At 31.3% G+C, this 18,938-nt stretch overlaps 2 protein-coding genes and 1 long non-coding RNA gene across 5 annotated transcripts; 2 read left to right on the top strand and 1 right to left on the bottom strand.

The window, feature by feature from the left end:
• Positions 1 to 124: 124 nt before the first annotated feature.
• Positions 125 to 815, bottom strand: LOC132803363 (uncharacterized). Its single transcript, XR_009638543.1, has 2 exons — positions 676 to 815; positions 125 to 470 (listed from the first exon to the last, which is right to left on the bottom strand). It is a non-coding gene; the product is annotated as an uncharacterized LOC132803363 (long non-coding RNA).
• Positions 477 to 4,114, top strand: LOC107405637 (B-box zinc finger protein 22-like). Its single transcript, XM_016012714.4, has 3 exons — positions 477 to 851; positions 2,917 to 3,351; positions 3,625 to 4,114. The coding sequence occupies exons 1-3, from the start codon at positions 666 to 668 to the stop codon at positions 3,646 to 3,648; spliced, it is 645 nt and encodes a 214-aa protein (XP_015868200.2). The 5' UTR covers positions 477 to 665; the 3' UTR covers positions 3,649 to 4,114.
• A 3,874-nt stretch (positions 4,115 to 7,988) lies between these two features.
• LOC107405858 (serine/threonine-protein phosphatase 5) lies at positions 7,989 to 18,553 on the top strand. 3 transcript variants are annotated; one of them, XM_048472035.2, is made up of 15 exons: positions 8,047 to 8,147; positions 8,278 to 8,329; positions 9,263 to 9,366; positions 9,820 to 9,989; positions 10,078 to 10,149; positions 11,043 to 11,193; positions 13,451 to 13,666; positions 14,486 to 14,594; positions 14,696 to 14,813; positions 15,626 to 15,773; positions 16,336 to 16,584; positions 16,797 to 16,922; positions 16,996 to 17,096; positions 17,768 to 17,842; positions 18,043 to 18,553. In XM_048472035.2, exons 3-15 carry the CDS (start codon positions 9,297 to 9,299, stop codon positions 18,100 to 18,102), a joined length of 1,665 nt encoding a protein of 554 aa, XP_048327992.2. In that variant the 5' UTR covers positions 8,047 to 8,147; positions 8,278 to 8,329; positions 9,263 to 9,296; the 3' UTR covers positions 18,103 to 18,553. The 3 variants fall into 3 exon arrangements, with proteins under 3 accessions (XP_048327991.2, XP_048327994.2, XP_048327992.2); XM_048472034.2 differs by lacking the exon at positions 8,278 to 8,329 and having other exon boundaries at positions 7,989 to 8,147; XM_048472037.2 differs by lacking the exons at positions 8,278 to 8,329; positions 13,451 to 13,666 and having other exon boundaries at positions 7,990 to 8,147.
• The last annotated feature ends 385 nt before the right edge of the window (positions 18,554 to 18,938 follow it).

Raw genomic sequence — 18,938 nt, 5'->3', positions numbered from 1 at the left:
GTTAGCCAAAAAACAAGAGAAAGAAAAAAAAAAAAAAAAAAAAAAAACCTTCATCACTGATCATAAAACCCCAAAAAAATAAAATAAAATACTTCCTAGCATTATTTTTTCCATCTAACACATGTTAAAAAAATAATAATTTATATTCTAATATTAAATTAAATATTTTAAACATAAAATTGGAAAAAAGATACAATAAAGAAATATTAAAACATATATGACGCCAAGATGATGACATACCCATCCACCACACCGAATAATATCATGATCTCGCAAATATACGGTTGCCGACGCATGCGCGGCACGCGCCACAACGACAATACGACACATTGAAAACCGGCAATCGGTTAACAAAATGACGAAAATGCCCTCCAACCATTCCTAGTTTTCCCTTAAAACCCCCCGGCAACACAACGACGACGATTAACAGAGCTTGCTTCGTATACCTTCTCTCTCTTCATTCTCTTCCTCTGTGACAAAAAAAAAAAAAAAAAAAAAAAGAAGAAAAAACTGTTATTTCTTTCAAGCTCAGACGACATTTTCAAACACACCAAAAGATCGAAAATCTCAAAACTTTTTTTGTTTTTTTATTTTTTTTTATTTTACAACTCTCTGACCTCCATTTCCAAAAGCTTAAAAGAACTCTGAGAGAGAGAGAGAGAGGGATGAAGATACAGTGCAATGGGTGCCAGACTGCGGAGGCCAACGTTCTTTGCTGTGCGGACGAGGCGGCTCTGTGTTGGGCTTGTGACCAGAAAGTTCATGCGGCTAACAAGCTCGCCGGAAAGCACCAGAGGGTTCCACTCTCAAGCTCTTCATCTTCTCCCATGCCCAAGTGCGATATCTGCCAGGTATATTTTTCGTTTCCTTTACAAATTTCGAGGACTTTATTCATAATTTTTAAATTATGGGTTTTGGGTTTTGGGTTTTTTTAAGCTTCATTTCTAATTAATTTTTGTATAATTATTTTTATTTTTATTTTTTATATTCTAGTAAAGAGTGATATACACAGTGGTTCGTTGCATTTTGATAAATATTAAAAAATATATATAAATATATATATATATATATATATATGGCGAATATGTTCTTTAGTTTTAGTTTGTACTTCTAGTTTTGTTTCGTTGTTTATGTTTGTAATCTGACATAAGTTGTATTTCAAAAATTTAAACTTATGGAGTTTGTGGGGCTTCTTATGTACTTTATTTGATTGGTTACACCTTTCTACTTTTGGCTTGTTGGTTTATGTTCGTAATACGACTTTAGTTAATTTATGGAAATTGTGGGGCATAGATATTTGCTTTTTTATGGGTACCCTTTTCTACTTTTTGCTTGTTTTTTGGTTTCCCACTAGTCTTCTTTTTTATTATTTTTTTAATTAATGTTTCTTTGCTATTCAGCTGTCATGTTTTTGCGTATTGAGATTTAATTATTACTACAGTTGGTATTTTGGGTGGAACGCACTTAGATCTAGTTCTGGGTTTAGATTATCATTAAATTTTTCAAGGACACAGGACGGACTTGTAGCTTTTTTGTTTTCTTGTAATAATTTCCTTCTTGATGCTCTTTTTGCATCAGCAAATTTCATTTTTGCAAATTCTTTTACACTAGCAACTGTTGAATGAATTGTAATGAAAGATTCTGAGCAAGTCAAAATAAGGTTAGTTAATGGAATGCTATATAACTATGTTAAATTTAGTCTTTCCGCGCATTCATTTTACGGTTACATATTTTAGGTTCTACTAATCGATTCTTTACTCTTATTTTTCAGTAGAGTCGTTGCTGGAGTTTCTGCTTATGAGGATTGAGATTGCTTATATGTATATACATATGCATACATATATTGTGTATATTTCTATTCTCTTTTGTGTGGATAGCTTGAAGTGTGTGACCATATAACTAAATATATGAGCAAGGAAATACATCTCATTGGTTGGTCGTAGCATTTTACCAAATTGGTTAATGATTTAACTTATATATTGTTCAGGCAAAGTTGATAACCAAAAGTATGTTGTTGCAGCTCATAAATGCTATCCACTTGTATGCTTTTATCAATTCTGCAGTTTGTATCTTTTCAGAAAGAAACTAAATAAAGCTGTTTTTGGTAGATGGCCATGGCTGTTGTGATTAATGAAATATAAATATGCTCTAGACTGAGTAACATAAAAGGGTAAAAAGAAACGAAAAAACTCTCTGACAAGAGAAGTGCATGCCAGTTGCTACCACTCAGTGTAGTTTTTTTCTATTTGGTATTGCATGAAGAAAAATTCCTATGCATGAAGTGTCTTTGATTTGTTTTTATAGGATAGTTGAGATCATAGCAAGGGATAAATAATGTGTTAGTTGTGAATGGCTTCTCTATATACTCGTTCCAAATTAACTGAAATAATCTTTTTGAGAATTGAACTCTAAAAATTTATCTGAGGGGTATATCTCTCTTGTACGATTATGTTATGCCATTGGAACTATTGCTTACTTTACCTTATTTCTGATCCGGTGTGGGGAAGGGGATTCTAGGCAAGGCAAGGATTCCTTGGACTTGCCATATTTGACTGTCACTCTATTTATCTTATGACTTTAGAGTTTGCTTCAACTACTTAATTAATTTAAGTGGTTTGTTTTGAAAAAGCAATTATTGTCTTATATGTATACACACACACACACATATATATATATATATATACCAGTCCTCCTATGGTGAGCCAGACAGAAAAAAATTTTACTCTAATTATATGGCCGGCAACATGTTGTGGGACATATAAAAGCACTATACATGTTAAACAGGTTGGGGTGTAAGCTTACCATAGCAAAAGATATATATATATATATATATATATATATATATAAATATTAATTTTGTTATTTGTTATATGTTTATATATTTAAGATGAGTAATTATCGATATTCTGTTTGCAGGAGACAATTGGCTACTTCTTCTGTTTACAGGATCGAGCTTTGCTCTGTAGAAAATGTGATGTTGCTATACACACGGCAAACCCCTACGTGTCCAGCCATCAAAGATTCCTGCTTACTGGGGTGAAAGTAGGGCTTGAAGCAACAGGACCTTGTGTATCCCCTCTCATGGGGAATTTTGATTCCATTAAAAAACCTTCTGAATGTGCAATTTCTCAATCCGCGTCCAGGAAAGTTGTAGTCCCATCCACCAGTGAGATAAAAGAAGCAATACTTCCTGTACAAAATGACAGAGCTGGGACTATCATAACAAACACAACACCGTTTAATGGAGCTACAAGCTCTGGGAGTACACCTGCTGGGTGGCACTTGCAAGAATACCTTGGGTTGACAAATCTTGATCAGAACCATGGTGTCCTGGACAATATACCTACTAAGGTATGCTCTGTTCATCTTGTACAGATTTGACATTACCGAACCATGACAACTACAATCCAAAGCATCATTTTTTCCCCCCGGAGTTAACTGAAAATGGATGGAAATCTCTCTCTCTCTCTCTCTGGGTTTTGTTCATTTTTGTGGAGCTTTTGACCTTCACAACAATTACTAGCACTGTAGATCATAATTCTTCATGCATGTCAAATGCTCTCTGAAAAGTGTCTTTCCCTAGGACTGAACTAATGCATTTTGTATTGTTGTTACCTTGGACAGTTTTCCGGCAGATACTGTATGTAGTTCAATATCATCTAAAATTTTGGACAATGATATGGAGGGCTAGGATATATCTGAAAACTTCTTCAGAATTTCCAGATTTGGCAGTGCAGAGCTGAATGATAGTTTTAAGGTTTGGATTTTGTTGGCAGACATCTCAAGGGCAGTGCTGGAGGCAAGAAACATGGGGGAAAACCCACATCTAATGTATAAGTACCACAAAATGATATAGACTGTAGTTCTTAAGTTGGGAAACTTTCAATGGACATCATTTTTATCTTCACACATATATGCCAAAGTGGTGAAATGCATAGGGATAAAGCACTTCGTACGAGGAAATGTATAGCTTTTATTTATTTTTTATTTATTTTTTTCAGTTTGCGGATCAGTAAATATTATAGTTTCTTTAATTTGTTTGCTAAATTCTGAGCCTTTTTAGTTATGTATTATGTTTTGTAAATATTATAGTTTCTTTACTTTGTTTGCTAAATTCTCTGCCTTGTTAGTCCTCTATTTTGTTTTGTTATTCATGGAAATTAGGGTTCGTGGCCTGGATTAATATTTTACCATGGTTGAAAATGATCATGATATTAAGAAACTGGAAGAGTGGGGTATGTTGCAATAAGAAGAATATGAGAATTCCTTCAAAAGGGCAAAAAAATGTGATCCAAAAGGCTGTCCAGTTACATTTGAACATACCGGAGTTGGGAGGAAGCGTTTGAAATTTTGCAGGCCTTGATTATGGTGATTAAGGTGAAGGAACAAGGGTGGATGAAAGTGTGGCGTGAATAGATGCTACGAACGCATCAGAAGGAGTTGTTATTGATATTTTGAAGATTAGAAGTTGGTTTTAGAAAGCGTCTTTTTTATGGTCCTGTTAATTTCTTAGCTCGCTTTATGTATAATTAGTGCTTAGTTTTGTTGTTGAACACTTTTCCTAACATTTTCTCTACTTTTGTTACCTAAGAGAATGGCTGTGATGCAACTCCTAGTAGGCTTTTGCTTTCGGGTTTTGGTTTATAAAACAATTACTTCGGGAAAATAAATAAAAAATAAAACTGTAGATCCAACGAATAAATGATTGTGTCATAGAGGTACCATATTTCTGGAGTAATGAAAATTTCCTTAAAAATGAGAGGCCTAGTTTTCCGACAAAATGTTGGGCATGCCATTTTTCTTTTATTAAAATCAAGTAACTTATTTATTATTAAGCTAAATGATACAAACTTCCTCTTTAGTTTTAAATTTTTCTTATATGTTCTCTGTTTTCAAAAAGAATACATATTCACATTGTAGTTTTCAATTTTGTTTTTTTTTTTTTTTTTACCATGTTCATCTTTTATTAGTTAAACTTTGAAAATTAATGGTCAACTATAAAGACAAATATATCCTCATTATAAAATATTTATATTTTGCCCTCAAATGAACATAACAAATAAAGTTTAAAAATATTTTGGTCAAAAAATAAAATTTATAGTTTATTTTTGTTATCACTTGCTTTTCATATTTTACATTGATGTTGTCTTTATTGTTATAAAATGTGTGTGTGTGTGTGTATGTTTGATCATCATATTTCAAAATGTGACTAAAGGAAGTTGAATATGTGAAAGAAAATGAAAATAGAAATTATAAAAGGGAGTATCTACAATCTTTTAAAATGGAAGGTGTATATACAAAAAAGAGTGTAAACTAGACGTGGAGTTTGTGCAATTTACCTTAGTATTAAAATCAAATTATTTATTTCATACCTCATAAAAGAAAAACAAATGCTTTAATTTGTTTACTTAATTGGTGGCGCTCATTTATTGATGTTCAATGATACAAGGGCGTCCTAAAAAAAAAAAAATGATTTAAAGGCTACTTAGATTTATTATTATTATTTTTTTTTTGGAAAGATAGGTTGAAAATAAATATAAAATAAAATGTGTAAATATATTTTAGTTTCTAATGTATCATTCAAATCCCATGACGTTTGTTAAATTCTACAAGATCTCGGCAAAATTGTTTTTGCTTATTTATATCCCTTATTATCTATCTGCATTATGGTAGTCAGAACTCAGAAGTTAAGATAAGAGTTATAATGGTCATTTTGCTTTGAGTAATATAATTGACCTTCTTTGAGGTTTGTTACAATCATACATATTGACTCTAACAAAATAGTTTTTCATCATTTAATCCAAGTCAGTCGTACAATTAAAGGAGATCAATGATATTTTTCGTTATTTTCTATGTTTATACCAGCAATGAGCAATACGTATGACAATATCTTCTACTTTATCTTCATCATTTCTTTAACATTTGTTTAGTATTTTTTTTTTTTTTGGGGGGGGTAAATATCGGTGAAACAAATTCTTCTTATAACTATTATTATTATTATTATTTGGCTTCCGTGGTGAAAAAAAGTTATTCTTTGTTATACCTTTTCACATCTTTTTCATACTATATATATTAAAGTTATTATAAATATAGTCATGGTTTTTTTTTTTTTTTCTATCAACAGGCATGAATTTTAAGTTGCATTTAGATTATATCCCTCTATATATAACCAAAAGATGTCATTCACGAATTTTCAATTTTATTTTAAAAGAATGTGCAACTCAAGCATTATTCATCTGTAATTAAAAAAAAAAAAGAAAAAAAGAAGCTATTTATATAAGCTGGGATAGTTGCAATTTAATATTTTAGTTTGGGATAATTATGTCTTCAGCTTTTACATTTTAAATATTGCAATTATGCGTCAGATTTTAATTCAATTTTTTTTTTTTTGTTACAATAAAATTTTAATTCGATGTATTTTCAATTAACCATTTTTGGTGAATGGTGGCTACCATCTCACTTATTTATAAGACTTGCATATGGTTAGTATTTAAGATTGCTATTGGCAAAGCCACACATCCTTCAATTATAAATAATCCAATTGGATAACAATGAATAAATAAATAAAGTGAAATTGCAATATCTTAGAACTAAAAATGGACCTAATTTATATTAGAGGTACTAGACATGAAATTGTTTATTTTATATGATAATGATATACTTCATCATATTTTAATTAAAAAAAAAATATATATATATATATATATATATATTTGGCATATTTATGTTTTGTGATGATAATATATATATATATATATAAATATCATAAATCATATTGATATACAGCTAAAGGTACATGGATTTTTCCTTTCTGTAATTAAACTTGTATTCTAGACTTTACAATAATTATGTAATGTTGTCACTAATTAATATATATTCAGTGATAGTTACTTAAAGTTACAAAATCAACACCATCTTTGGTCTATATCTACTTTGGCATCGAATATATAGTTCATAAAACTTTTTTTTTTTTTTTTTAATGTTTCAACCGTAGTTCATGCACTAATGTATCATTCTTTTTGACAACGACAACTTATTGATATATATTTTTTTTTTGAAAGGCAACTTATTGATATTTAATTATACAATAAGTTTCTCTTATCGGGTTAACAAATTATTATTCAATAAAAATTAAATATTAATGGTATTGAAGAACTACGAGACCAATTTAAAAGCATGCTTTATTTATTAAAGATTATTAGTTAATAACAGAAATTGACATCTTTGTTTTTAAAAAAATTGAAACAAAAAATAAATATAAAAATTCAATTATTTAAATCTGGGACCTTTTTTTGGTCCAGAGAAAATTCAGACAGTTGGATACATTCTGATCTTATCCATCAAAATAAAAATTATACAGATTAATTTATGGACTCCTCCATATGATTGGAAATTATATTGCAATCTAAACCACCATACTTATTATTTTTTGGATCAATTGCATTTTTTGCACTTTGTCCTATCCAAATTAAAAAAAAAATAAATAAAAAATGTTAGATCGCCCTCCATACTTTTTTTTTTTTGTCACATTAATCAAATTATACCATTTTGTTTAATAAATATGGCAAACTTAAACTACACACTAGAAGAAAAAAAGAAATAAAACACAATAATTCAGTTTTGCTAATTTTATAAAATTCATATGAAAAAATGTATAATTAAAATTAAAGTAACAAAAAAAAAAAAATTCATACAGCAATACAAAACTTCTTGTTTAGTTTAAAAGTGTAAACGTGTAATAATTCACTACACTCAAATGTATTAGTCTGTATTTATTTTATCATATTAATATATATTTTTGGTTCCCAAAAACTTTTAGAGAAATTTTTAAAAAATAGATTTTTTTTTTAATTTAAATTAGAATTTTACATCGTTAACATCACATTGAAAAATACGTCGTTTTCAAGATTTTTCTTTTCCCATCTTCCCAACTGTTTTATTATTTTATTTTTTTTGAGTGTATAATGGGCAATAAGACACACTAATGAAAGACACTGTAAAACAAATAAGTATTTTTCATTTTGACAAATTTAATTTAAAATATAATTTATAAATAATAAATTCAAGTACTTCTAGATTTAGGGTTTCTCTTTCCCTCCAAGCTGTGGTTTTCTCTGGCGAGATCGGATAGTCAGCAAATGCAATAGGTACTGACTTTTCTGATTTATTCGTTACTATTGATTTTTTTCGATTAAACTCTGTTTGGTTGCCGAGAAAGTATCAAAACCCTTTTTGTTAGAAATGGGCTTTGCCTAAATTTCTATATTTTATTGGCAGCTAAACAGAGACCCTTCCAGGTAGGTTTGCTAGGATTGAGTGACCCTTCCAGGTGGGTTTGCTAGGATTGAGTATAAAGGAGAAATGATAAAATAAATATAATATAATATTTGAACGTACATAAGATGTTGGCTTCCACTGATAGAAAGTTCACTCACTGAGAAAAAAAGTTGTTGTTTTGGGGTCAGTTTTTATGCTCTCTGTGTCCGGTGTGTTTGTTCTTTCATGCCCAGAATGAAAATTTCAAACTTGGAAATTCTTATTTATTCTTCTTCTTCTTCTACTTTTTATTTTTTATTTTTTCGTTTTTGAAAGATTAACTGAAAAGAGCATTAATGGGGATAGATTGTGAATAAATCGGTGCCAAACAAAAATAAATTTTCTACTGCATATTTGTTATTTCATGGCCAAGAAATGGAAAAAAAAAAAAAAATTAATTTGGAAGTTCATATTTATTATTATTATTATATTATTATTATTATTGATAAAACCAGTGCAAAATGAAAACAATTTTTCTGCTGATGCAAATGTGATATTGATGACATATTTTAAGCACAGATGATAAACTGCTTCACATGGAGAGGTTTCATTTTGTCCTTTGAGAACTAGGAGTCAAATTGATGAAAATTAGTAAATTGTGTTCAGAGAAGGTGGAATCTTTTCCCTCCTCACTATATCTGCGGGTTTCATTTAGTGCTTATCCTTATGATACCATGCTTGAAGGAGTGGCAGCAGAGTGTTGACCAGTTGTATATTTATGGTGTTTTTGGTATTTAATAATTCTCTTATTAGAGTTTAAGTCATACATTGTTAATTTCATGATGGATGATAATTGTTTACGGCTAATATATATTGGATTAATTTTTACTATGTTGGCTTGTTAATAGCTAATGTATTGTCTGCATTGGTTTTATAGGCATTTAAGAATTGGATGAGGAATTAATTGTCATTTTATATATATATATATATATATATTTACTGTCAGACTTGCCTCTTGTGGACAACAAGTTTATGCCAATATGGAAACTCAAAACTCTAATGTTTCACGAGCTGAAGAACTCAAACTCCTCGCCAATGAAGCATTTAAAGGTCATAATTCATTCTTCTGCAACCTGCTTCTCAAGTTGTTTCTATTTTTTTTCCCCCAGTGTTTGTTGAGCAGTTACTCCATCCTTTTTTAATTTTTTTGTTGTTGTTGTTGGGATCATTGGGTGAATTGCACCCAAGCCCTCATGTTACTTTATCCTTTGATACATTGGATTTCAAACTTAAAATCAAATCAGAACTATATGTCACTTGTTCTTTATTTTTATTAAACGCAATCTTTATTTTCTTCGAATATTTGAACTATCGGCCAAGGAGATTGAATATATTGAATTAGATAATTTATGTTATAATTCATTTTACCTATTATTACACTGGTGACAACTCTCTTCCTCAGGTAAAATTTTGAACTGTGTTAAATTGGTTGAGAAACAGTTGTTGCTTTTAATGCTTGTTTTCTATGTTTTCAGCTGTATTGATGCTCACTTTGATTTTCAGCCCACAAATATGCGCAAGCCATAGAGCTATATACCCAAGCAATTGAAATAAACAGTCAGAATGCTGTTTACTTGGCGAACCGCGCATTTGCCCACCTTAAACTCGAGGAATATGGCAGTGCCATACAGGATGCATCCATGGCAATTGAAGTTGATCCAAAATACTCAAAGGCATGATATACACGTTACATTATTTTATCGTGGTTAATCTGTAGCTGGATATTTGTGATCATATTATGATGATTATCTTTTATTACAGGGTTACTATAGGAGAGGTGCAGCGTTATTGGCCATGGGAAAATTTAAAGAAGCACTGAAGGATTTTCAACAGGTAATTGGTTTTTACTTCATATATTGAAGGATTTTTTTTTTTTTTTAAAATTACTTTCTAACTTATATATTGTTGTTGATGGTCTTCATTTCATTGCCTCATACCTTTCGCAGTTTTAATTTTGTGAGTTGATCACAGCATGTTTGTTCTCCATTCTTGTGGAGTTTCATTAGATTTATTTATTTTGTGTAGCTTGTATAATAATTTTGAGATTGTGTCATGTCCTTTGCATTGTTGTTTTAGGTATTGAAACATACTTGTTGAAGCACCATTATATCGCACTCAGTATCATCGTAGTTTTCATTAAGTGGATAAATATTGGATCTGATAGTTCTAATTCTTACTAGCCATGTTTATGTAAAATTTAAAGGCCAATGCAGTAACCAAGGATGTCTTCTGACAGTCTAACTTTGTCACCCCAGCAATGTTGGAGAGGTCATTCTATGTTTGATAAGAGTAATTTCATCTTTTGAAAAATATATATATATATATATATTTTTTTACCCTCTCTGTTCTTCATCCTAGTTGATCAATTTGTGACATATCAAACTGTGGTATCATTTGGTGTCATCTGTTGAGTCATGATGTGTAAATTCAAATCTTATCTTATTTGGGAGTCTGACAATTAATTTCAGTAAGTGATAACAACTTGCATAATTGTTCCACTAAACTTTTAGCATGATTTCAGGCTCCATTGTTTTATTTATTGTTTCTCATTCATCACCCACGATCATTGAAAGGTCCATTATTTATATGTTTCCTAATGTATTATATATTTTATTTTGTAAGTCTATTAATGTATTCCTCCTTTTCTTTTTTCCTTTTATTTCTTTTCTGTAAAAATGTGTTTCAAATTGCCGGCAAATAACTCCTGTCAAATTTATGTATAATAGCTCAAGAAAATCTGTCCAAATGATCCTGATGCTTCTAAGAAATTGAAGGAATGTGAGAAAGCAGTAATGAAACTTAAATTTGAAGAAGCTATTTCTGTACCAGAGGCTAAGAGGCGTTTAGTTGCTGATTCTATTGATTATCATTCTATAGGTAATATTTTAATTTCTATTATTATTACAATTACAACTGTTATTATTATCATTATTGCTGATTCTAACGTTATTGCTGTTTTTTTATTCTTTTAAACTTTCCTTTGTATTAGAGCCTTTGACAAAATTATTAGAGCCTTTTCATTTTGTCATTTTCTTTTAACGGTTGTAATTTCAAATTTTTTGAAGTTCATGGTTTATTTCATGCTAGTTTTAATAAATGTTTTTGATTTTGGTAGCGTTTCTTATATATGCTTTTAATTTTGGTGATTATATGAACTTAACATATGGAAATGTATTCTTGTGCATGGTGCACGTAAGAATTGTGAATGAGATAAGATGCTCATTTGATTTTTTATTGTATTGCTCCTTTGGTATGTAAATTTTCGTAATCCTAGCTCGATTGTTGCATTTAGACATACAAATTCTAAATCCAGATTACTGTCCTAGGTGTGGTTGCTTTTATGGCTGGGTTATGTTATTGATTTGTGGATCTCATGTTCCTATAATTGGTGATATTTTGTTGATTTTTATTGTCCGTTTTATTATGGCTTTACATTCTTGTCTAGTGATTGTGATTTTTACGAGAGTAACATATGATATGTACTAGCACAGGCGTATGAGAAGTTGTTCCCTTCTGGTGTAGCATTTGGTTATTTCTTATTTGTTTTATTTATTTTTATTTTGAAAAAGTTTAGTTTTAAGATGAAACTCTTTTACAAATACCCAAAAGATATGGAATGTTGCTATTAAAAAAATGCCTATGTAGTTGCCAAGAGTTTTGCAAATTATTGCTCTATGAAACAATGATGTCAAATTCAGTGTGTTGCTTCAGTATAGATTGTTGTAGATGTAAATATTGTATATAGTTTTTCTTTTTTTCCCCACCAGTAAGAATTTGCAGTGTTTAGAAAATCACAAATTCAATTAATTCCATGAATTAAAAGCTCTTACATTGTTACAACTTACACCTGAGGACAAATGACAATACTAGGTAAGGCAGTTGGTCTTTGACTTGGTTAATTTTGAAGGATGCCAATTTCTATAGTATTGTTTTACTAGATAGCTCATATGGAGTTTGAGCCTTTATTTTTCAGTTGTGGGCATAAGTTGGAATTCTGATGACCAGATTGAGTCATCCTTAAAGAAGAATTAATCATATCTAGGACAGGTGCATATCTAGGATCGATTTTGATGATTTTGTTCAGAACTTATCCATTCATTAGAGAACAAATTACCCAATATCATTTTCAGGAAGCTTGTTTTCTCCATCTTACATGGTAATGATAGTTTTTGTTGAGGGTTGTTCCAAATTCCAATGTTTATCTATGAACTTCATAAACAATGTATTACTGCCATAACAATGATGGTTGAATTGCTAATTTTAGAGGTATTAGTGTTGGTGCTGGCTGCTGTAGTTATGGTTGTAACATCTAAGTATGGTTCTACTGTTCATGGTTGTGATAGGCAGTTTGATGGTTTGAAGCAGCAATAGCAGTGCAATTGCTCTTGCACTCTGCATGGTCTTTTTTGGATTCAAGGTTTATTTACATTAACATCAATTTAAATGAATAAAGGACGTGACAATTACTAAAATATGACAACATAAACATATGTATGAGAAAAGTGTGTAAACCATTCAGCACCTTTTGAATTATGTCATTTCCATTAATTGATTCAGAGAGTTCTTGACAGTTTGCATTTATGAATTTATATATATACATATACACCATATATGGTTCTAAAGGGATTTTGATCATGCATATCTGTTAAAGGTTTTGGCATCAATCTTTTAAATGGTTTACAGCAGAGCGTTAGAATTGAGAACCTTGTTTTAGTGTTGTTAATGTTATCTTTGTTTAGAGTACTTTCTAGTTGATGAATTCGAACTTGGTAACTTATTTCAGTGTTTCCTTCATGTAATTCCTCTCTCTCTCTCTCCCCCCCCGGTGGCTGGGAAAATTTCCAATGCAATGGTCCAGTATAAATTTTTTTTTTTTTTTCTAGTTATATAATTTTCTCCATGCCAAAATTTGATTATATCTGGACCCTGTGTTCATAGTCCTCTCAGTTCATTAGGTTAGGAGTTTCTCTATGAAATATATGCCTCCTGCAGTCTGGTTTTTTCCAATAAAACTTGATGAGTATTTATTCAATGATTAATTGTGTTGATTTCCAATATGTCTACTACACCATTTATTATTTTATCAACATTTAGTTGGTCTATTTTAGTATTCTTATATAATGTATCATTATAGGAGCTGGCCCCAGTTCATCATCAGTGCCCACTGAAGTGGCTGTAGCAGCAATAGCAATAGCAATAGCAATTGTAGCAGCAATGCTGATGATGGTGGGAACAACAACAGCCATAGTGGTAGCCACAATAGTGGTGGTGGTGTTGATGATCCTGGGGGCATGTTGGTTTAGTGGCAGGATTGCTGGTGTCTTTACCAAGAGTCGAGTACATAACCTAGGTTTGGATTCACAGTAAATCACAAGTAACTGATAAGTCTAATAGTCGGAAACCCTAAGATTTTGGGAACTGTAGTACATATGAAGTCATTGACTAAAGATGCTTTTGTGAAACTGTTTTTATGTGACTGCTATAGTGAGGCAAATGGTATTGTGGCTTTTATTATGATATGGTCCTTAACACTAGAGTAGATTATGAGTGAGCCAAATTCTGTTTATTCAGTTGTAGTTTAAATTGTTCCTTGATGTGTATGGAATTAGACATGGTTCGCGTTGACTTAATTTAGTGCATCGTCTTGAAGAGAGTTGACTATTTGAAGATAATTTCCACTGTGACGCACGTTTGGTTTAGTGCCCTTCTTTATGAGTTAGTGTTTGCCTAGTTATTTCTTCTTTGTGGTTGACACTGCATTTCTCTATAGTAGAAGATAACTACATAATTGGAACAAAAGTGTTTAAGAATGTAAGGAAAACTATCAAAATAGCCACATCAAATGTATGGATCTTAATAAAACTAGAATTTCGGAATTATCCAATTTCAGTGAAACTGATATTTAGGAACTATCAAAATTCTTTGAATGATGACACATAGTAAGTGGAAATACTCGAATTAAAGTCTCACGAAATATTAAAGAATGATATGTTTGCATGTATGTGTTGCTGAGTTTGTTTATGCCTATGTTTCTATCATTATGGTTTCTTTTCCTTAAAAATCTCTGGTAACCACACACCATAATATTTGTTAGTTTACTATGCACACATGAATAATTCTCTTTAAGCCCCTAACCACTTTTGAAATTGCTTTTCCATTTCTATTCCAGATGTGGATCCGCAATATTCAGGTGCAAGGATAGAAGGGGATGTTGTTACATTGGATTTTGTGAAGAAAATGATGGAGGATTTCAAGAACGAAAAATGCATACACAAAAGGTTAGTAGGTTGAGCGCAAAACTCATTGCTATCACATATCGATTAGTTCATAAGATATTCTTGGACCAATCTTTTCACTTTTCCTGGTTCCAACGTTGTAGATATGCATTCCAGATTGTCTTGCAAACTAGAGAATTGTTGCGGGCCTTGCCTTCTCTTGTTGATATAAATGTTCCTGAGGGAAAACACTTTACTGTTTGTGGTGATGTGCATGGTCAGGTAATTATTTTTGCCCTTATATCCTTCAAATACTAGTATGCCAAATATTGATGTTATAATTGGTAACAGCATCAATTCCCTTTTCTGCTTTCTGGAAGTGTAAGTCTATGCATTACCTTGGTATAGAGTATATGAAAGCTGCTAAAATTTGAGGTCTGATTAAAATTGTAACTTAATGCATAGTCTTAGAACTTTGAAAATTTTCTTACCAAAACTTAATTGTGTTCTGAGTCTGACTAACATCTATACTTGTTAGGATTTCCTAGTGTTTAGCTGCCACCTATTCTCGTGGAAGAAAATCTTAGTGTTGACAAAGATATCAAAGTTTCCAAGATTCTTAAATAATTGGTTGAAATATATTAATATGGATGAAAATTTGAAAGAAATTATGGAATTTAGTAGAAGAAAACAGAGGAATTTTAATTCAAATTTTATAATATGTATAATTTGTTGTCAATCAATTAAAAGGTTGAATCCTTACCTGGAAACAAGATTTGATGAACCAGAGTGAGAAAAAATTTAGTGCATAATATATTTTTCCTTATTAAGGTAATTACAGAGCACTCTGACTGATTTATGAATTGTTTATTAAATCATTATAATTAAAGTAAATATTTTTACTAAACTTTGTTTTAAAATTATAGTAATATTAAATCATGGTAGATTTTTTGTTACAAAGTTTCACATGGACAATATTATGGTCCATTTTATTAAAATGCCATCTTCTGGAATGGTTTTCTAATTTTAGGCTGTATGTTTTCCCTTATTAGACTTATAGCATTTTCTTTTTTGTTCGTTGATATTGCCTGCAGTTCTATGACCTCTTGAATATTTTTGAGCTTAATGGGCTTCCCTCAGAAGAAAATCCATATCTATTTAATGGTGACTTTGTGGATAGAGGATCATTCTCCTTGGAGGTCATCCTCACACTATTTGCGTTTAAGTGCATGTCCCCGTCAGGTGAACCCTCTCAAGTTCTTAATCAATTTAATAGCTTTTTATTATCTTGATTTAACACTTTGTGCTACATTTATCTTCTATCAACAAATTTTATTTGATTATAATAGTAAAATTTTATATGTTCATTGGTGATGTTATACTAGTGATATGGCTATCCATATGGTGGTGGGTCCCCAATCAGAATTAAGAAATATTTAATAAAATTATTTAACGCTGACCAAATAAGCCGACATCTCAAAAGTGTAGTTTGCCACTGGTTACAAGTAACAATGCTCTTATGCAAGTGATGTACAAATATGTAACACATTGCCACTTGTATGTAGCACAGGAAGCAGAATGGTCATTGCATCTTGGTTTTACATATTTGTGTCTTATTTATTTCTGATATTATCAATGTTATTCTTTTCAATTTTAATATACTTTCTTTTTGCTTCGTCTGTCTGTTGAATGAACATTTTAAGGCTTTTTTGGCCTTCATTATATTAATGTAGTTGGTAAATACATTTCCACTCCAGAAATTTCATCATGATTTGACTTGGTAACAAATTTAAATGATTGACAGCCATGTACCTTGCCAGAGGCAACCATGAAAGCAAAAGCATGAATAAGATATATGGTTTTGAAGGCGAAGTGCGCTCCAAATTGAATGAAACATTTGTCGAACTATTTGCAGAAGTGTTTTGTTGTTTACCATTGGCCCATGTAATAAATGAGAAGATTTTTGTAGTTCATGGGGGTCTTTTTAGTGTTGATGGGGTGAAACTCTCTGACATTAGAGCAATTGATCGGTTCTGTGAACCTCCTGAGGAAGGTATGCAGTACATTTTTTTTTTTTTTTTTTTTTTTTTTTTTTTCTACATCTCTGGGTTGTGCTCTTCAATCTCTTTGGATAATTTCTGTTGTCAGTTTAACAAGGTGGTGAACTTGAATTCTTTGAAATATGATAACCCTTTATAAGATTTTTTTTTTTTTTTTTTTTTTTTGGGGGTTTGAAACTTTGTCTTTCTTGTGTGGATTAATTAGGATTGATGTGTGAATTACTATGGAGTGATCCCCAGCCTAACCTTGGAAGAGGCCCCAGCAAGCGGGGTGTGGGACTTGCATTTGGTGCTGATGTGACAAAAAGATTTTTGCAGGAAAACAATTTAGGTGTGCATCCATAGTTTCTAAATTTTTCTTTTTCTCTCAAGCATTAATCTTACACAGTTTAATCAATCGACAGATCTAGTTGTGCGCTCACACGAGGTAAAGGATGAGGGCTATGAGATTGAGCATGATGGTAAACTAATTACTGTATTTTCGGCTCCAAATTACTGTGATCAGGTAACTGAGCAGTGGTTTTTTCTGTTATTATTTACTACAATCATCTTCTAGGAGTGATTTGCACTAACCTTACTACTAATATTTACTCCTTGAAGTTCTGCTATCCAATTATCTCATGCTTGAATGGAGAGATAAGAGGCTTTGTTTGCTTCTGTTCCTTGCATGTGTATGTTAGGGAGAATAATAGATCTTAAATGCATTTTCCTTTTGTTCTTCCTTTTATAGATGCCATTAATTTCGTAAGTACAATTTTGTTCTATTGAGTTTTAGGTAAAACTGACCATTATCTGTCTATCCTGAGTTCCTGACACATGATCATTGAGTTAATTTTCACGACTAAGATCCTTAATCCTAATGAGATAGAATGAATTCTTTAGTTGCTTTTCACCACTTGGTTTAATGGAGGATGCTGTTTACTTTGGTGGGCCATGTCCCCAGTTGGCTGCTTTAATTTACAGTATCTCTTGTCAACAACATTTCAGCATCAAAGTGGTAAAAACAGTTGAATGTTGCAGTTGAAAATTCAATAATTTCCCGACTTTTATGATGTTGTTGGTGTGTTTGTCTTTACTCAAGAAGTGGAGTGAATGCTGATTGTTTATCCATTATTCATTCAAATGACTGATTTTTACTTTTACGTTTAACATTGTTCCTGAATTTGTCTATCGCAGATGGGTAACAAAGGTGCCTTCATTCGTTTTGAGGCGCCCGATTTGAAGCCTAACATTGTTACCTTCTCAGCAGTGGTAAGTGGCTCCTGTTTTCAAAAAAGCTTTGTCCTTGCGCTCAGTTCTTTATTTTTGTTTTTCTTGTGCAACACTTCCATCCTGAAAAGAAGAAATTAGTTTACTTTTTTAACATACATATAAATCCTGTTTTTCTTAGCCAAAAAAAATAAAATTAAAAATCCTGTTTTAATGTGTACTTCTTTGAATGGAAATTGCAGCCACACCCTGAAGTCATGCCAATGGCATATGCTAACAACTTCCTCCGGATGTTTCAATAACTTATGTGGCTGGCCAGGGCTTCCATTGCCGGTATTTGGCGGTGCTACATGTAAGCTTCTCTGCTGAACTCGAAAAACGGTGGTGGCTGTTCGGAGAAGAGCAGATCTGCACGTTGCCGAGCTCAGTTTCTTGATGTGATGATTTTTAGAGATGCAATTCGTTTATTTTCTGATACTTCTTTTCACTAGGAAGAGTACTTTTTGGCTTTCTGTTTGATAATGTTTCCCTTTTATGCTGGCCAGGAAAAAAAAAGTTAAAATATTTAGATGGAAAATTATGCTCACACGAGTCTGCCTACAAAAAATGGTGGCATTTTCAATCTGTATAAATTACTTCCAGTGTTATCATTTTCCTTTCATATATTCGTTTTCTTATGTTTCTTCTTTACTCTTTGAGATCTGAATATTGGCAATGAATGTGTGATACAAATAAAGTTGCTATTTCTTTCAACTTCTGTCTTCGATACATGTCTTTGGTTTTGATTTATTGCAACTCTAATTGTCCGTACATCTGCATGCTCAAATTGTTATCTTAAATTAAAGCCAAAACAGATAAAAAAAAATAATTGAAAGGAAATTATATTAATGTCTTTCAACATCTCACTTTAAATATGTGAAAGCGTATAAATATCTTCAAAACAGTCTTAATATATACAGGTAAAAGAAGAATAAAATGTTACAAAACTAAGAAAAACAGAGAATTAGTGGGGAGCTCTTATTACTTCATAATCAATTTGGAACTTTTATTTTTCATCTGAACGAAAATTATGTGAAACTCTTTAGTAATCAATGTGGAACTCTTACTTTTCATAAAGAAAAATGTGAAACTCTTGTTA

This window comes from Ziziphus jujuba, chromosome 4 (assembly GCF_031755915.1).
Source record: "Ziziphus jujuba cultivar Dongzao chromosome 4, ASM3175591v1".
In the NCBI taxonomy this organism is placed as follows: domain Eukaryota; kingdom Viridiplantae; phylum Streptophyta; class Magnoliopsida; order Rosales; family Rhamnaceae; genus Ziziphus; species Ziziphus jujuba.
The sequence above is the reverse complement of the archived record's forward strand: the minus strand, read 5'-3'. Positions and strand labels throughout refer to the sequence as shown.